The following is a 20,600-nucleotide window of genomic DNA, read 5'->3' as shown; positions in this document are numbered from 1 at the left end:
TCACTGCTCCACAGATTGGAATTTACAGCAAATAGCACCTTGTATGATCTTCAGACCCTTCAAGTCCCACCCTTCCTAGGGTCTACCCTAAATGCCTTCACTGGCACAGCTTACCCAAATCAACAACCGGTATCGGCAGTTCAGAAGTTACTGTCTCTTTTTCAGCCAAACTGTCAATTTGCAATAACAGTAATGTACCTTCTTTAGATGATGGCCTCCTGCATAGTCATAGTTCCCTATGGTAAACTCCACGTGTCCCTTACAGGAGTGCCTTGCAGCACATAAGTCACATGCGGAGGGTCACTGGGAAGATCTAGTGCTTCTAAGGGCCAGTTTCCATTAGTGGAACAGCAACAATCTGTTGCAAGGCAGGCCCTTCATTGACCCCGTTTCGCAAGTGACCATTACCACAGAGACCTTCTAGTCTGGATTGGGGAGCTCACCTCCACAACATGACAAAACGGGGTGTGTGATCATCTCAACAACAACGTATCTACATCAGTTATCTGGAATTCATAGCAGTTTGTCTTGCTCGCAAACCCTTTTATCAGAACATCCAAGGCAAAGTAGTCCTTTTAAGAATAGACAATATGATCTCTTGTGCAAACTACAGAAACAGGTCGTCACACATTCTCCACAGCTCTCAACACCAGTGCATTGAATTTGGAACTGAGCAAAACACCGCCAAATACACATCCGAGTGGAGTAGCTTCTGGATTAGGGACAGCAACTTTGCAGACCTACTCAGCAGGATGCTTCAAGAAGCCCACAAATGGAATCTCTACACACAAGTCGTACTCCCTTATTCGTTGCTGTGGTTTTCTACAGCTAAACTTGGTTGCCACTCATGATTAAGCAAAATGGTAAAACATTGCAACCAGATCCCTTCATCCACAATCCATGGATATCAACTATGGATAAATGGTCATGGATATTTGCCTGCTCTTTTTCTTCTCTCCTTCCTTACTTTGTAAGGAAGCTACGACAAACATCTCTCTCGTTTCAGGAGCTCCCACTTGGTCCGGACAACTATGGTTTTATACACTTCAAGATCTCTCACTCCCTAAGAAAGCTCTCCATCAGTCTGGACACTCCCACCCAGTACCAAGATAGAATCAGACACCCAGGCCCCACAAGAAGAAAAATCTAACAATTTGGCAGCAAAGTTCTGAGATCACTTAGCTCAGTTTACCCCAGTAATGTATGGATTTTCTCTGGGATGTCCATAAACCTATTACGTAGTGCCTGCTATGCCAGAAAGTGGAAAAGGTTGGTCTGGTATTCAAATAAAAAAACACTTGGACTCCTTCAGACATAGTCTTCTACCTGCTTCGCCTCCAAAAGTCAGGGTTAGCAAACACATCTACACACCTTCACCTCCTTGTCATTGCTGCATATTTACAAAACGTGGGAGCATTCTACATTATTCAGAATTCCTTTCATTAGAGCTTTTATGGAGGGCCTGCTCCTCTCAAGAATCTTAATGTGCTTCTCATTAGGCTAATGTGCCCTCCTTTTAAACTTTTATTCTCTTATCTATGCAATTCCTCTCTTGGAAAGTAACTTTCCTTACAACTATTATATCTTTAAGGGTCATCAGTGAATGTCAAGTTCTTTCTTTACAAAAGCCCTTCAATCAAGTTCACAAGAATCAGGTTGTTCTTGGAACTAACCCTAAATTCCCCCCCCCCCCACCCTCCCACTTTGAGTAAACAATCAAGCTGGTTTATTCCCCTCAACCTGAGCAGAAAGGGCTCTTCATGATGATGTTGAATAGGATCCCATGTTCTACATCCACAGAACGAAACCTTTTTCGCAAATGTCCATTTTAGGAAAGTACCCTCTTTTGGCATAGTTCCCCCCATTTTTTGCCTGCTGTCATTGTGTTTTAACTGTGTTCACTGGGATCCTGCTAACCAAAACCCCAGTAACTGCTCCCTCTTTCTAAATTTGGTTGCTTAGGACTTTGAACACCCCACAATTGGCATAATGGTACTCCCATATAAGTCCCTAGTAAATAGTACTTAGGTACCCAGGCATTGGGGCACCTGGGGTTCCCCATGGGCTATAGCATTTATTGTGACACCCATGGGAGCCCATGCAAAATGTGGCTGCAGGCCTGCTACTGCAGCCTGCGTGAAAAAGTACATGCTCCCTTTCACTACAGGTCACTGCACCAGGTCACTGTAAGTCACCCCTATAGTAGGCCCTCCTAGCCCAGAGGGCAGGATGCAGGTACCTGGGTGTGAGGGCACCCCTGCATGAGCAGATGTGCCCCTACAAACTCCAGCTCCATTACACTGGACTTCATAAGTGCCAGGAAGCCATTATACCCACATACTGGACACAGTCCACTACCTGTGTCCAGCTACATAACAGTAACTCCGAACCTGGGCAAGTTTTGTATCAAACATGTTGGAATCATACCCCAATACTGTTGCCAGTAACGGTTCTATGATTCCATGCACTCTGTGGGCTCCTTTGAGGACCTCCAGCATTGCTCCTACTAGTCGCCTGGGGTTTTCCAGGCAGCCCGCGCTGCTGCCACCCCTCAGACAGGTTTCTGCCTTCCTGCTTCTTGACCAGCTCAGGCAGTGGAAGGCAGACCATAGGATTTCCTGTGGAAGAGGGAGGTAACACCTTCTTCCTTGGAAATAAATGTTATATGGCTTGGGAGGGATAGCCTCCCAGAGCCTCTAGAAATGCCTTTAAGGGCACATTTGGTGCCCTCCTTGCATAAACCGGTTTGCATCAGTCCAGGGACCCCCCCGGTCTCTGCTCTGGCATGAAACTGGACAATGGTAAGGGAAATGACCACTCCCCTGTCCACCACCCCAGGGGTGTAGTGCCCAGAGCTCCTCTTGATTCTGCCAACTCCTCTGCATTGTTTACTTCATCTTCTGGCCACTGGGACTGCAACTTGACCCTCCAGGAACAGACAACCTACAAAGACTCTGCTCTGCAACATTGTTTCTCTGGCTCCTTCCAGCAACTTCAGCATTTCCCCACCTGTGCATCCTCTGAGGGCTGCAAGTCTTCAGTCTACACAAGAAGTAACAAGGAATCTCCCTTGGTGGGGTGTCACTCCCCTGCATCTGCAGGCACCAACTGCATTGACGACCGGTTGCATTTATCTGCTTTCCTCTGGAACTGCGTGGATCCTGCATCACAGGTGGTGGTCTGGACTGGTCTCCTTGGTCCTCTCTACCAGCTGTCCAACTTGGGAGATGGTAAGCCCTTGCCTCTCCATGCAGGACGGTACCCCTATGCACTACGACTCTTGCAGCTACCAAGGCTTGTTTGTTCCTCCTTCAAGGGTTTTTCAGACTCTGTGTAGCCTCGGCCCCCAGCACTCCTTCCTCCAAAGTGCAGTCTCCTGCCTGCTGCTCCAGCGACGTGGGACTCCTCTTCAGGTGTGCTGAGTGGGTCTCAGTGCGACTTCTGTGGCTGCTGCCTGTGGGGGCTGCCTCCTCTTCTTGTGACTCTCCCAGCTGCTGAGGGTCACCCCTGACTCCCATCCTTGGGTCGAGTCCCCTGGACCTTGCTGGCCCTCTTTAGCCTTGCAAAACCTTCTTCTCTGGCACTTGCATTTGCCAAGGCTTGTTGGTGGTATTCCAGCACCACTGACTGACTGCATCACGATCATCGACATGGGACATCACTTGATTCCCTCCTGGAACTCATCTTCTGCTCCTGTGCTGCACTTCTGACCTTCTTCGGTTACAGTTGACCTGGTCCTGCATCCACAGAAGAGGGTGAGTAGTGGCTTCTGCCACAAACAGGCACTCCACCATGAAGTGGACTTAGTCCCCTTCCTGCGAAGGTCCTCTTCTGTCAGGATCCACCTTAGGGTTCTTCCAGTCTTGTCTGGGTCTTGCACAATCTTTTCCAAAGTCTTATCGGTTTTGTGGAAAACCAAGTACTTACCTTTGCTCTCCTGGCTGTTGGGGGTCACTCTGTGTAGGAGGCTGGACTGGCTTGTAGTGAGTACCAAGGGGTACTTGCACCTTGCACCAGGCCCAGTTATCCCTTATTAGTGTATAGGGTGTCTAGCAGCTTAGGCTGATAGATAATGGTAGCTTAGCAGAGCAGCTTAGGCTGAACTAGGAGACGTGTGAAGCTACTACAGTACCACTTAGTGTCATATGCACAATATCATAAGAAAACACAATACACAGTTATACTAAAAATAAAGGTACTTTATTTTTATGACAATATGCCAAAGTATCTTAGAGTGTACCCTCAGTGAGAGGATAGGAAATATACACAAGATATATATACACAATAGCAAAAATATGCAGTATAGTCTTAGAAAACAGTGCAAACAATGTATAGTTACAATAGGATGCAATGGGGAAACATAGGGATAGGGGCAACACAAACCATATACTCCAAAAGTGGAATGCGAACCACGAATGGACCCCAAACCTATGTGATCTTGTAGAGGGTCGCTGGGACTATTAGAAAATAGTGAGAGTTAGAAAAATAACCCTCCCCCAGACCCTGAAAAGTGAGTGCAAAGTGCACTAAAGTTCCCCTAAGGACAAAGAAGTCGTGTTAGAGGAATAATGCAGGAAAGACACAAACCAGCAATGCAACAACTGTGGATTTCCAATCTAGGGTACCTGTGGAACAAGGGGACCAAGTCCAAAAGTCACAAGCAAGTCGGAGATGGGCAGATGCCCAGGAAATGCCAGCTGCGGGTGCAAAGAAGCTTCGACTGGACAGAAGAAGCTGAGGTTTCTGCAGGAACAAAAAGGGCTAGAGACTTTTCCTTTGGTGGACGGATCCCTCTCGCCGTGGAGAGTCGTGCAGAAGTGTTTTCCCGCCGAAAGGACGTTAACAAGCCTTGCTAGCTGCAAATCGTGCGGTTAGCGTTTTTGGACGCTGCTGGGGCCCAGGAGGGACCAGGAGGTCGCAAATTGGACCTGAAGAGAGAGGGGACGTCGAGCAAGACAAAGAGCCCTCACTGAAGCAGGTAGCACCCGGAGAAGTGCCAGAAACAGGCACTACGAGGATGCGTGAAACGGTGCTCGCCGAAGTTGCACAAAGGAGTCCCACGTCGCCGGAGACCAACTTAGAAAGTCGTGCAATGCAGGTTAGAGTGCCGTGGACCCAGGCTTGGCTGTGCACAAAGGATTTCCGCCGGAAGTGCACAGGGGCCGGAGTAGCTGCAAAGTCGCGGTTCCCAGCAATGCAGCCCAGCGAGGTGAGGCAAGGACTTACCTCCACCAAACTTGGGCTGAAGAGTCACTGGACTGTGGGGGTCACTTGGACAGAGTCGCTGGATTCGAGGGACCTCGCTCGTCGTGCTGAGAGGAGACCCAAGGGACCGGTAATGCAGCTTTTTGGTGCCTGCGGTTGCAGGGGGAAGATTCCGTCGACCCACAGGAGATTTCTTCTGAGCTTCTGGTGCAGAGAGGAGGCAGGCTACCCCCACAGCATGCACAAGCAGGAAAACAGTCGAGAAGGCGGCAGGATCAGCGTTACAGAGTTGCAGTAGTTGTCTTTGCTACTATGTTGCAGGTTTGCAGGCTTCCAGCGCGGTCAGCAGTCGATTCCTTATCAGAAGGTGAAGAGGGAGATGCAGGGGAACTCGGCTGAGCTCATGCATTCGTTATCTGAAGTTTCCCCAGAGACAGAGACCCTAAATAGCCAGAAAAGAGGGTTTTGCTACCTAGGAGAGAGGATAGGCTACTAACACCTGAAGGAGCCTATCAGCAGGAGTCTCTGACGTCACCTGGTGGCACTGGCCACTCAGAGCAGTCCAGTGTGCCAGCAGCACCTCTGTTTCCAAGATGGCAGAGGTCTGGAGCACACTGGAGGAGCTCTGGACACCTCCCAGGGGAGGTGCAGGTCAGGGGAGTGGTCACTCCCCTTTCCTTTGTCCAGTTTCGCGCCAGAGCAGGGGCTAAGGGGTCCCTGAACCGGTGTAGACTGGCTTATGCAGAATTGGGCACATCTGTGCCCAAGAAAGCATTTCCAGAGGCTGGGGGAGGCTACTCCTCCCCTGCCTTCACACCATTTTCCAAAGGGAGAGGGTGTCACACCCTCTCTCAGAGGAAGTTCTTTGTTCTGCCATCCTGGGCCAGGCCTGGCTGGACCCCAGGAGGGCAGATGCCTGTCTGAGGGGTTGGCAGCAGCAGCAGCTGCAGTGAAACCCCAGGAAGGGCAGTTTGGCAGTACCAGGGTCTGTGCTACAGACCACTGGGATCATGGGATTGTGCCAACTATGCCAGGATGGCATAGAGGGGGCAATTCCATGATCATAGACATGTTACATGGCCATATTCGGAGTTACCATTGTGAAGCTACATATAGGTAGTGACCTATATGTAGTGCACGCGTGTAATGGTGTCCCCGCACTCACAAAGTTCAGGGAATTGGCTCTGAACAATGTGGGGGCACCTTGGCTAGTGCCAGGGTGCCCTCACACTAAGTAACTTTGCACCTAACCTTTACCAGGTAAAGGTTAGACATATAGGTGACTTATAAGTTACTTAAGTGCAGTGTAAAATGGCTGTGAAATAACGTGGACGTTATTTCACTCAGGCTGCAGTGGCAGGCCTGTGTAAGAATTGTCAGAGCTCCCTATGGGTGGTAAAAGAAATGCTGCAGCCCATAGGGATCTCCTGGAACCCCAATACCCTGGGTACCTCAGTACCATATACTAGGGAATTATAAGGGTGTTCCAGTAATCCAATGTAAATTGGTAAAAATGGTCACTAGCCTGTCAGTGACAATTTGGAAAGAAATGAGAGAGCATAACCACTGAGGTTCTGGTTAGCAGAGCCTCAGTGAGACAGTTAGTCACTACACAGGTAACACATTCAGGCACGCTTATGAGCACTGGGGCCCTGGGTTACCAGGGTCCCAGTGACACATACAACTAAAACAACATATATACAGTGAAAAATGGGGGGTAACATGCCAGGCAAGATGGTACTTTCCTACACAACCCCCCCCCCCCCCCAAACGAAGGACAATAAGACTAGCCATGACCTGATGAGTCTTCATTGTCTAAGTGGAAATATCTGGAGAGTCCATCTGCATTGGAGTGGCTACTCCCAGGTCTATGTTCCACTGTATAGTCCATTCCCTGTAGGGATATGGACCACCTCAACAATTTAGGATTTTCACCTTTCATTTGTTTTAGCCAAAGTAGAGGTTTGTGGTCTGTCTGAACAATGAAGTGAGTGCCAAACAGGTATGGCCTCAACTTCTTCAGAGCCCAGACCACAGCAAAGGCCTCCCTCTCAATGGCAGACCAACGCTTTTCTCTAGGGGTCAACCTCCTACTAATAAAAGCAACAGGTTGATCCTGGCCCTCAGAATTAAGTTGTGATAGGACTGCACCTACTCCTAATTCAGATGCATCAGTTTGGACATAGAATTTTTTTTGAGTAACAAGGGCTTTTCAGGACAGGTGCAGAGCACATGGCCTGCTTCAGCTCCTCAAAAGCTTTCTGACAGTTTGCTGTCCATAATACCTTTTTAGGCATTTTCTTGGATGTGAGGTCATTAAGAGGGGCTGCAATGGAGCCATAGTTCTTAATGAACCTCCTGTAATACCCAGTGAGGCCTAGGAAGGCTCTCACCTGAGTCTGAGTGGTAGGGGGAACCCAATCAATAATAGTTTGGATTTTCCCCTGAAGTGGTGCAATCTGTTCCCCACCAACAAGGTGTCCCAGATAAACCACCTTACCCTGCCCTATCTGGCACTTTGAAGCCTTGATAGTGAGGCCTGCCTTTTGCAGGGCCTCCAAAACTTTCCATAGGTGGACCAGGTGATCATCCCAGCTGGAGCTAAAGACAGCTATATCGTCCAAATATGCTGTACTGAAAGCTTCCAGCCCTTGCAGGACTGTGTTCACCAACCTCTGAAAAGTGGCAGGTGCATTTTTCAAACCAAACGGCATTACAGTAAACTGGTAATGTCCTCCAATGGTAGAAAATATGGTTTAGCCCTCCCTTAGGGCCCTCCCTATTTGCTATTACTTTTACCAGTGCCTATTGCTTTCTATGCTATTTACTGATTGCTAATGTGTATAGAATAGTGTGTTTACTTACCTCCAGTTGGGGTATTGCCTGTACAGTATTTTAGTATTTGCATTACTACAATAAAGAACCTTTATTTTTGTAAGACTGTGTGGTTCTTTCATATGTGTAAGTGCTGTGTGACTGTAGTGGTATTACATAAGCTTTGCATGTCTCCTAGATAAGTCTTGGCTGCTCATCCATAGCTACCTCTAGAGAGCCTGGCTTCCTAGACACTGCCTACACTTCACTAATGGGGGTTACCTGGACCTGGTATAAGGTGATAACACCATAGGTGCACCCCACACACCAATCCAACTTCCTACATCCATAACTTTGTTGTTGTTGCTAAACCTCATAAAGGTCACCCAATATCAAAAGCCAGCATATCCATGGGAGATTGTTAAATGCATCCAAACCAACTACCATAAAGCTAAAGGAACCATGCCTAACCGTCCAAGGGCTTATTAGTAAGACTAGTGCAACAGTGGCTTTCTGAGGAAACATTCCCATATCAGATTTTTTGTAAGCCAGCTACATGGTCAGTTCCACATACTTTCACAAAGCATTATTGTGTGGAAATTCTAGCCCGTCAACAGGCTAAAGTTGGCCAAACAATTATAAGGACGTTATTTCAGACATCTACATCCTCTACTCACAGACCATCGCTTTAAAGTGTACTGCTTTAAAGTCTTTTGAGAGCATGTGTATCAACAGCTACGCATGCTGCACACTGAAAATGTAACATACCATGTAAGCATCTTATCATGTAGTGCTGTAAATTCACATGTGCCAACCTGCTTTCCTAGGAGCCAGTGTTGATGTCCTTTATGCCTTAATATTTTCTCCTTTTACACAGTATACGCTTTGCCACTGTACTGATGTCACTCACAACTCCACATTTATGTTCACCCGGTGTGAAAATCAATCTCACAATGGACTTGGTGCCCATGTGCATTACCAACTAAGGCAAGAATCCTGTTACTCAAAAGACTTAATCGAACAAAAACATCTTGTAAAGTCTGAACCCAACACTAGATGGCAGGAGTATGCAGAGCATGTGAATCTACAGTACTGCTCACTACGAACAGATGCTTACAGGGTAAGAAACAATTTCCATATACTCACTTTATTGCCTAGCCTCTGCTACACTTTATTATCCAGCCTCTGCTACACCAGACTATTTAAGTTGCTGCTCTATTCAAGTTTTTTGCTATCAATTGACTACCAGTGAAGACCCTACAGAGCAGAAGAAAAGGTTATATGCCTGTACTCCTGGTTCCTCACTTTGTGAATCTTCATTGAAGTCCTAAATAACCCTCCTTTCTGCGGATGCTTTAAAAATGGGACATAATATATAATCATAGCTTGTTCTGTACTGTGAAAAACAAACGGCTCTGGCATTCAGCTGCTGATAGAATGGACTGTGGGAAGAAGAGTCTCTCAGTTTCTTAAAGGACAGGCTCCTTTTTACTCTGTTTTCAAACCTACCAAGGTGCATTTTCACCTTCATCACCTCTCCTGAAAGGGTTTTTCGATACTTGGAAGCTGTAATACATGATCCTGAAGACTTATTTTGAACTTTGGGGAAACTTGAGGCTTCTGTTAGGCTTTTTTCCATGTCACAGAACTGAATATTACCTCATAGATGGATATTCTATGATTCCATTTCCTTTAAGACTATGCTAAACAGTGCGCGGATGTTCGTGCAAGCAGCGGGGGGGATATTCAAGAGTTTGACTTCAGTGAAGAAACCTACGATGCAGAACCAGGCCTACAGGTTTTTTCAGTTAGATTTTGGTTCTCGTACGTCGCCACAGTAACCTGATTGTTCTGTAGTTTACGCACAGTTGCTGTATCTGTGACTTTACTATGAAGATTGCCTATTGCATGCCTTCATTTTAACTACTTTGATATCTTGCTGTGTAGAACCCTTTAGGCGTGGACTTTTCACTCACACTGGAGATTACTTTCTTTTGAGCTGTGTTGCAGTCAACATTGTGTTCTTCTTATGGATCTAATAAGTCATTAGTATGTAGGCCACAATCCAGTATTACATTTATTATTTGACCTTTAGAGTTCAGCTCTTTCCTTTATAACCATGTGTGCTCAGTCAGAACAACTCAAGGTTTCTGGAGTGGTTCATAATTTTTCTTGGTATCTTATTGTGCCAGTTTTCTACTGGTTTGAGGGTTCCAATTTCTTAAGTTGCTTCTTTAGTTCCTTTTATTTAAGGTGTCTTTTATAGTCAGTCCAACACTTAACTTGGGAACGTTGTGATTCAACTTGTGATGTGATGTGACTCATCTGAGCAAGCATTGTTTGACCATTTTTTTTATTTTATCTGTGAATTTCAGAGGTTCTGGCAGCTATGCACACAAGTTGCTCCATGAGTATGCCCTGGTCCTGACTTTGAGCACAAGGAGTTGATGTTTTCCCAGATAGTGGACATGTTTTGATGATGTTCCTGGAGCCAAATAGAGGAGAAAAGACTCCTTTATTAATTTGAAAGGTGCAAAAAGCTTGAACCTCTTTGAGTCTTCTTTGTTGATGCTCCAAGATGGAGACTACCCTAATGTGAGGCGCATCAACCTACAGATTAGTGGATCCACATCGTCCGGCAGTTTTTACTCTGTACAAGGGGGACCCACTTGTCGTTCTAGTTCGAAGTTCTCTGTAACCAGGGCTAAGAGTGCTCCACAGAATACATAGACGTCACCCAAGTCCTGCCTTGGTGGAGGAAGCTGTTATTTTGACCTGAAGCACCTAGAAGCTAACCTGATGCTAAAAGAGAACAGGAGCTTGCCAGCCCCACAGGAGCCCCAACCAATTGTTCTACTGCTTTCAGTTAAAAAACATAACTCTCTAGCAAGCTATATAATCCCTGCTGTGAACTTGACACATCTACTCTGCATGTATACTTGGAGCGATGGGGAAGGCATACAGAAAGTTGGTTCCTGGCCTGTATGAAACATCCCCAATGTGGATGAATGGCTTGGAAGTGTGGCCATAATGCCCCTCTCCCCCAAAGCTCTTAATCTAGAAAGTGAACGACCAGTTAAATAGGTATACTGAGGCACTGAACCATCGGAGTGGCCATGAAATACTGTGTATGATACCCGTGCATCTACAAACGTAGTGAATACTAATGTACCTGTAACGAGACGATGGCTCTTTCAAGTGAGCCTACAATATTTTCCTCTATTCACGTCCTAAAAATTAGGCTCTTTCTCTTTTCTTTCCTCTTTCATAGCGATACCTATAATTCCATTGTATTCTGGATGCAGTCTGACTAGTAGAAATATGTGATGAGTTAGACGTTTGCGGAGTACTAAATTGCTCTAACATGTAATGTTTATTACTTTATAATTGCTATTGTTTTGTGCTGGTTATTGAGCGTGTAAACCTGAAATCTCAATAAACAAATTAAAAAAAGAAAGCAATGCTGCCCAGCTGTAGGGGCCATCCTTCACTGTGGTGGTGGTAGAACAAGAACTCAGTCCGACCCAAATCTCCCATTCCCTGACTCCGGGGGGCCTAGACGAGTGCATCCTTCAGGAAAAAACAATTAAATAACCTGGTGATTCTCCACATCCCTTCCACCCACCACATAAAATAGATAATTAGTATTTTCTACTAGCCCGAAATCCCTCAAAGAAAAATGTTTTGTTGGTTTCCTGCATCACCACATTTTTTGTTTAGCTAGAAACGCATTATCATAATTTGTATTTCACAGTTCAATCTAAATGTTTTCTGCCGCATGATGCGTATGAAACACAGGAGAAATAATACCAATCGCTAAACCTTTAATCCAAATAGAGCTTGGTTGTAGAAACCATACGTTCTTATTATTGATTCGGTGCCAGTAACACCAGTGCATTTTTCAGTCACATCTTGTGCAACGATAAAGGAAACTGGTTGTTTCAGTCCATTGCTTTTAGGGGCCACAGTATTCTTCCTCCCTACGATAGGGACCAATCAATTGAAAGCACTGTAAAATGTTCTTGTAACATGTAATATGTTGGTGTTGCAATTGAAGTAATATGTTATTAATAGCAGCCATCTACATATGAAGATCTCTGACCTCTATCCTGTTTGTTGTATTTGTTTCCTCATGCAGTGTGCTGTGCTCTACACAAGTTGTGGAGGACAGCGTCGACTTCGTATCCATAACCTCTCCCTGAACTGCTGCACTCAACTGGCTGATCTGTATCGAAATTGTGAGACTGACTCACTCATCAATTATTTCGCCAAATTTGGTATGGAAATGAGTATTCAGCAAGATTACATTTCAATGCTACACTAGATTGATTCTATTAGCAGTGCCCAAGGCCAACTTATAGAGATTTTAACATAAGATCGTTGGGTTTTCTAACTTCTTTAATGCTTTTAAACTCAGTGCAGAACAATTAATTGCCTTTGCCAGAATGGCAAAAAGATGGTCTTGACGTATTTGACCTATTCTCCAGCTGTCTGCAGCACGTATTGTTTTAGATCGCTTACCCTGCATTCTTCCACCTTCTAGTTTTGGATTCAGAGTGTTGCAGTTTGTTTTTCTTTGTTTTTTCTTCTAAGACTTTTTCTCATGAGCATGCACATACTGACAAGATACAGACGTCACCGTTTATTGCGAGGTTTTCCTTTTTGCCTTCTGGTTGAAGCTGCTATGTTGGTGCTCGATACTAAATCAGTAATCACTTCTTTTATGGCATCGTTCATAATATAACTGCAACATTTGCAATAAAATTAGTGATGAGGAAACTGTGCATTGAGGGGGCGTAAGTTATAGTTGTAGGAAAGTGCAATTTTTCTAGCATAGTTACCCCCACTTTTTTCCTGATGTCAGTGTGTTTAGACTCTAGTTCGCTGAGATCATGCTAATCAGGACCTCAGTGACTGTGCTCTCTCCTCTAAATTTCGTTGCCGGTAAACTCTTTTCAACCACAATTGGCATAGTGGTGCACCCATGTAAGTCCCTAGTATATGGTACTTAGGTACGCAGGGCATTGGTACACCAGGGGTCTTGCATGGGCTGCAGCAAATATTGTGCCACCCATGGGAGCCCATGCAAACTGTGTCTGCAGGCCTGCTGTTGCAGCCTGTGTGAAATTGTGAATGCACCCTTTCAACACTGAACCCGGTCACTGCACTTTGACATTATAAGTCACTCCTCTGGTAGGCCCTTCAGCCCAAGGGCAGAGTGCATGTCCCTAAGTGTGACAGTACCCTTGCATGAGCAGTGTGACCCTACAAACCCCAAGCCCATTCCTGGACTCTGAGTGCGGGGAAGCCATCTTAAGGTATGTAGTGGACATTGGTCAACATGAGTGGTCTAACTACATAATGGCTTCTCCAAATCTAGGCATGTTTGGTATCAAACATGTTGGAATCTTGCAACTACACAAATTCCAGTGTTAGTTGCATGGTACCATGTACTCTCCGGGTTCCTTTGAGGATCCTCCATTTCTGCCTGTGCAGCCTTATGGGGGTCTAGCTGCCAGCCCATGCTGCTGCTGACCCCCAGACACTGTTCTGTCCTCCTGCTGGTGAGCCAGACTCAGGCCGGAGAGACAGAACAAAGGATTTCCTGCAAGGTGTGACCACATCCTCCTATGTATTATGTGTCTATGGGCTGGGGTGGCCTCTGAGCGCCACCAGACTGCTTTGAAGGGCACATTTGGCGCCCTCCTTGAATATGTGGTTTGAACCAAATCAGGAACCCCCGATTCCCGATCTGGTGCCAAACTGCACAAAGGACAGGGGAGTAACCACCCCCCGCACCCCCCTCTGTCCAGCTCCTCCCCTAGGGAGGTGCACAGAACTCCCAGAGAGCATCTGACTGGTTAAGCCAGATAGATGATGTCCCTTACCCCCTCTAACCCCTCTGTTAAATGGGTCACTTCAGAGACTGACCCAACCCCCTTTTAGGGTTACTTAAGGGCTCCCCCTTGGGTGTGTCCTCTGATTCGTCGAACAAGACTCTCCCAGGAGCTCTCTGCAAGACAACGTCTGCTCCTGGCCACTGGAACCACTGCTGGTCTGCTTTGGAATCTAACCATGTCTGCTTCTGGTGGGAAGGCTCCTATTGCAACATTGTTTCTCCGGATTCTGCAACATTTGAGGCTGTGTGACCTCCAGGGTCACAAGGACTCTGTTTGCTCCTGAAAGCACAAAGGAATCTCCCTTGGAGTGAAAGAGTCCCTGCCCTGCATCCACAGGCACCGCAAGACAACGTTGACTGGCTGGTGAGTCTGCTGTCCCACGGACATCTGAAGACTACTTCACGAGCAGTAAATCTGTGGCTTCCTCTGGGTCCTGCATGTCTTCTGACCAATTTGGGAGACACTGGGCCCTTGCTCCTGCCACTCGAAGGAAACCCCTGTGCACTGTGACTGTTGGACTTGCCAAGGCTTGTTGATTCTTCCTCAGGGGATCTTCAGGCACCAAGAAGCCCCAGCCTCCTGGACTCTGCAACTCTGAGATCAGGCCCTGTCCTGCCACTCTTGCGACGTGGGGCTTTGTTTTGTTGTGCTGGTGAGGCCTCCTTGTGTATCCCTGTGTCCATCTCCTGTGGGTCTCTCATGGGGGCTCCATCGACTTCTGCTGGCTTTCCTGTATGTTGAGAGTCAGTCCTGACTCCCCCTCCAGGGTAGAGTCTCCTGGACCTTGCTGGTCCCCAAATCTTTGCAAATACTTCTTCAGCTCCTGCTTGCATTTGCCAGTACTTGTTGGTCACCTGACTGGTCACTGGCCCTCCTGCAATCCGGCGACCATTGAGGGACAGCTCGTAGGAGACTCCTGGGATCTTCTGCAGCCCCTGGGCACTGCAGCTGTTTTTTTTCTTCTACCAACTTGGAGGAACATCACCTCTAGGAGAGTGGGCATTGCACCCTGCACCACCTGGGCACTTCCAAGGGTGCTGGACTCTGTCCCCTTCCTTTTCAGCTACTCCACATCTGGAATCCATCCTTGGGTGCTACCAGCCTGGTCCACGGGTCATGACAGCAGCTGGACAATCCGAGGCATCCACTGACCTCAGTGAGAGTCCCTTCTCCCCTCTGCATCTGGGTCCCTGGTGTAGGTACTCCTGTCTTCTTGGTATCCTGGGCTGGGGCACTCTGCAACCTTCCTCTTGTCTGCTGGTTGCCTTGGGGGTCCACTGGGAAGGGTCCTGAATCCCACAAATTCTAACCACATCTCTGTGTTGGCCTGTGGGACGACTGTTTGGGTAACTGCCTCGCACCTGCTTGCAGGGGACAATTACCATACTTACCTCTGGTGTTTTCATCTACCATATACAATACTAGTTTAGTAGTAGTGGTGTAATAATGTATCCTTTATGTTCGATGGCATGTGTAGCTGCAGATACACATGCTTTGCACATCCCGCCATCTAGTGTTCGGCTCGGAGTGTTACAAGTATTTTCGAGTCACGAGATCGAGGGACTCCTCCCCTTTCGGCTCCATTGCGCATGGGCGTTGACTCCATCTTAGATTGTTTTCTTTCCGCCATCGGGTTCGGACGTGTTCCTTTTCGCTCTGCGTTTCGGTTCGGAAAGATAGTTAGAATCTCAGAAAATTCGACGGTATTGTTTGCGTTCGGTATCGGGTTAGTTACAACAGATCGACACTGAATTTTGAAGAGCTCCAGTGACCCTTTGGGGTTTTCGATCCCCCGTCGGGGCCTGGTCGGCCCGACCACGTGTCTCTTCAAGGCTAATGGAACGGACCCCATTCCGCTTCTCCCCAAATGTCACAACAAGTATCCTTATACAGATCATCATCTGGTCTGTAACTTGTGTTTGTCTCCAGAACACAAAGAAGATACTTGTGAAGCCTGTAGAGCGTTTCAGTCGAGGAAGACATTAAGAGACCGAAGAGCGAGAAGACTACAGATGGCGTCGGTGCCGACAGGACAAAAACACTTGGAGGAAGAAGAAACCTTCTCTATCGAGGACTCGGACGATCCCGAAAAGACGCTGAAAACCGTGAGTAAGATGTCGACACACAAAACTCACGGAAAGATCGCTAAAGCCCAGGTGACGCCACCGCCAGCAGGCCATGGCTTAACCCGAAAAATAGGTGACCGATCATCGGCACCGAAAAAGGGCATGCATGTGTCGAAGACATCCAACTCCGGTCGAGATACCGGCACACAGCAGACTCGACCCCGAGACAGCGGGTCCGAGCAAGTTCGGCACCGAGAGGGTGGCACCGAAACGAGTCTGCACCGGGACGCCGAAAATTAAAAAAGTGTCGTCGGAGCCGAAAAAGACTGCCGAAAAAGTTTCCATTCCGAAACATCCGGCCTCGGAACCGAAAACAAGTTCCTACACAGAGGAACAGGGACTGTCCTCACAAATGCAAGGACATAGGTTCGGACAAGAACTAGAGTCAATAGAGCCAGACTACACTCCGAGAAGGCTCCACATCCAAAAGGACACAGGGAAGATATGTACTCTTCCCCCAATTAGGATGAAAAGAAGACTTGCCTTTCAAGAAAAAGACAAGCAGCCACAGGCAAAGGTGGCAAGACAAGTAACACCGCCACCATCTCCACCACGCTCAACGCACACATCACCGGTAGCCACTCCACCACTTATGCAGTCCCCAACTCATACTGCAATGAGTCAGGATGATCCCGACGCATGGGATCTTTATGATGCGCCAGTATCAGATAACAGCCCAGACTGTTATCCAGCGAGACCGTCGCCACATGAGGACAGTACAGCCTACACACAGGTGGTGTCAAGAGCAGCGGCGTTTCATAATGTCACCCTGCATGCAGAGCCTATTGAGGATGACTTTTTATTTAACACACTATCCTCCACACATAGCCAATACCAAAGTCTCCCTATGCTAGCTGGAATGCTAAAACACTCCAAACAGGTGTTTCAGGAGCCTGTAAAGGGCAGGGCCATAACTCCAAGGGTGGAGAAGAAATACAAGCCACCGCCAACAGACCCTGTATACATCACGCAGCAATTAACACCAGACTCTGTGGTAGTAGGGGCAGCTCGCAAGAGAGCGAACTCACACACCTCGGGAGACGCACCACCTCCAGACAAGGAGAGTCGCAAGTTCGACACTGCGGGAAAAGGGTTGCAGCCAACCAATGGCGCATTGCCAATTCACAGGCGTTGCTGGCGAGATATGATAGGGCTCATTGGGACAAAATGCAACATTTCATTGAACACTTACCCAAAGAGTTCCAAAAAAGGGCACAACAGGTGGTGGAGGAAGAACAGAGTATCTCGAACAATCCGATACGCTCGTCAATGGATGCAGCAGATACAGCTGCTAGGACAGTAAATACAGCAGTAACCATAAGGAGACACGCATGGCTGCGTACATCAGGATTCAAGCCGGAAATACAACAAGCCGTGCTGAATATGCCATTTAACGGACAGCAGTTGTTTGGGCCGGAGGTGGACACTGCTATCGAAAAACTTAAAAAAGACACTGATACGGCCAAAGCCATGGGCGCACTCTACTCCCCAGAGATCAGAGGCACATTTCGTAAAACACAGTTTCGAGGGGGGTTTCGAGGACAAAGCACAGAACCCACAACCTCGCAAACAAGGCCCACTTATCAAAGCCAATATCAGGGGGGAAGTTTTCGGGGACAATATAAAGGGGGCCAATTCCAAAAGAGTAGAGGGAAGTTCCAAAGTCCCAAAACTCCTCAAAACAAGCAGTGACTTCGACGTCACAAATTGCCAACACATAACACCTGTGGGGGGGGGGGGGGAGACTAACCAAGTTCTACAAACATTGGGAGGAAAGAACAACAGACACTTGGGTCCTAGCAATTATCCAGCATGGTTATTGCATAGAATTTCTCAAATTCCCTCCAAATGTCCCACCGAAAACACACAATATGTCAAAACAACACATGGATCTTCTAAAACTAGAGGTCCAAGCGTTGTTACAAAAACATGCAGTAGAACTGGTACCAATTCCTCAGAGAGGAACAGGAGTTTACTCGCTGTACTTTCTCATACCCAAAAAGAACAAAACTCTAAGACCTATATTAGATCTCAGAACATTAAATACCTACATCAAATGAGATCACTTTCACATGGTGACATTACAGGACGTAATCCCATTGCTCAAACAACACTACATGACAACACTAGACCTAAAGGATGCATACTTCCATATACCGATATATCCTTCACACAGAAAGTACTTAAGGTTTGTATTCCAAGGGGTACATTACCAATTCAAAGTGTTGCCATTCGGGATAACAACTGCGCCAAGAGTTTTTACAAAATGCCTGGCAGTAGTGGCTGCACATATCAGGAGGCAGCAAATACATGTGTTCCCGTACCTAGACGATTGGTTAATCAAAACCAACACGCAAGAACGGTGTTCACAACACACAAAGTACGTCATAGAAACCCTCCACAAACTAGGTTTCTCACTCAACTACACAAAGTCACACCTTCAGCGGTGTCAAACACAGCAATACTTAGGGGCGACAATCAACACAACAAAAGGGATTGCCACTCCAAGTCCACAAAGGGTACAGGCATTTCACAATGTAATACAAGCCATGTATCTAAACCAAAAGATACAAGTCAAGATGGTGATGAAACTACTAGGCATGATGTCCTCATGCATAGCCATTGTGTTGTGATGAAGGTAGGAGACGATGCAAAGATTTACATAAGTTTATTTCCATGAAATCAAAGACCGCCGCTGTCACGTCCTCCGGCCTCGCAGCTTTCCAACCGTTTCTCTCGAGAGCACGGGAGAACGCGACAGCCGGCAGCACGCAACATAGGTTCGGCACGCGGTAATGCTGCCGCGTGCCAAACAACACCGAACACAACATAATATCTCACTTTTTTTTTTCTTTTATCTACACACCCCAACCTAAAAGATAAACAACATAACATTAAACCACTAAACAATATTGGGGAATGTAACAATAACAACAAGTAGATTTCCTGCTAACAACCATGAGATTCCCTAAGTTTGAGCGGCACCCATCTCACTCGAACAGATCTTCTAAGTGTTTGGGGAACTCCCAACTTAGTGTTTAGCTCTGATCGTTCCTGAACCATGCCCTCATCTACCGCTCTACTACCCCGTTTCATTCCACAGTCACTGTCGTCATTCACCTTCACAGCTTTACTCACATTCCACCACTGACCACCCTCAACCATAATAGCATTACCACATACTTTCCTCACAGTAACTGGACTTCCATAACAAGCTTCCCCTTTCCTCACAAAGGTCTGTAGCTTAATGCGCACAACATCACCTGGTTGAATAGAGCATTCTTTTGTAGAATTTTTCTGGTCATACCTAGCTTTCACCCTATCCTGATATTTATTTACCTCATCCCTAACTATATCCTTGTCCACTGCATCCGGAAATTTACCCGACATGATCCTGGCTAACCAAGCCGGGAAAAGTTTTGACGTACTACGCCTACCTTTCAAAAGTTCAAATGGGGAGATTTTTGTCACTGAATGTGGTGTGGTACGATAAAACCACAACATCGAATTCACAGCCTCTTCCACATCCAATCTACTTGCTTTAGCCCACTTTATGCATTCCACAACCACTCTGTTCATCCTTTCGACTAAACCATTCGTTTGAGGATGGTACAGAGAACTCTTCAAATGTTTCACACCAGACTCTCTTAGAAGGTTTCCATCTCATTGCTCACAAACTGTACACCATTATCCGAGACTAAATATTCTGGAAAACCCTCCCTCCAAAAGATCTCTTTGAGGAACTGTATGGCAGAACTTGCCGAAGGCTTAGCGAAAAACCGCACTTCTGGCCACTTACTAAAGTAATCCATCAGTACAAAGGCATAATGCATGTGACTAGGGAGAAAATTGAAAGACCCAACCATATCAACACCTACTTTAAACCAAGCCTTATCTGTTAAAGGTATGGGTTGTAATGGTGGCTTCACAATCTTCAACCCTTTTTCGGCACAATTGCACACAACACATCCATGAACTGCCCTTTCCACATCTTTATCCATAGAAGGCCACCAATAGAGCGCCCTGATCCGTCTTTTTGTCATGGTGCTACCAAAGTGCCCATCATGTGCATGGTCCACCAATTTTTGTCTAACCTCGCACGGAGGTACACACTTATCGTTCCTTAACACAATGCCATCCTCAATTGATAACTCATCACTCACCTTGGCATACGGTTGGACCTCTGAAATCAAATTCCTTTCCTTAGGCCAGCCGTTGACTATATACTGCTTAACCCTGGATAGCACCTCGTCATTGCTTTCGGCCATCTTCCATACCGTTTCCGTGCACACTGTGGATTCATCAGCTTCCACAGCCGCTATAAAACAATCCTCCACATCATCCTCCACATCAACAGTACTTTCATCACAAACCGGTAAACGAGATAAAAAATCAGCGGTGAAATTATCTTTTCCTGGAATGTATCTGACATGAAAATCATACTGTAACAGTTTTGTGGTGAGGCGTGCTATGCGAGGGGTTGTATAATTGATCTCGTCTCCATTTAAAATGTACACCAATGGTTTATGATCAGTTTGAACAACAAATTTTCTCC

General features: G+C 46.6%; 1 protein-coding gene across 2 annotated transcripts in view; it reads left to right on the top strand.

The window, feature by feature from the left end:
• Positions 1 to 20,600, top strand: part of SEC24C (SEC24 homolog C, COPII coat complex component) — a 1,280,009-nt gene that overhangs the window by 707,107 nt on the left and 552,302 nt on the right. For both annotated transcript variants that reach the window (XM_069240542.1, XM_069240541.1), the window contains one exon: positions 12,158 to 12,296. In XM_069240542.1, coding sequence (XP_069096643.1) covers positions 12,158 to 12,296 — 139 coding nt within the window. The remainder of the gene's footprint in view (positions 1 to 12,157; positions 12,297 to 20,600) is intronic.

Source organism: Pleurodeles waltl, chromosome 6 (assembly GCF_031143425.1).
Source record: "Pleurodeles waltl isolate 20211129_DDA chromosome 6, aPleWal1.hap1.20221129, whole genome shotgun sequence".
Taxonomy (NCBI): domain Eukaryota; kingdom Metazoa; phylum Chordata; class Amphibia; order Caudata; family Salamandridae; genus Pleurodeles; species Pleurodeles waltl.
This window is presented reverse-complemented; position numbering and strand designations above follow the sequence as displayed.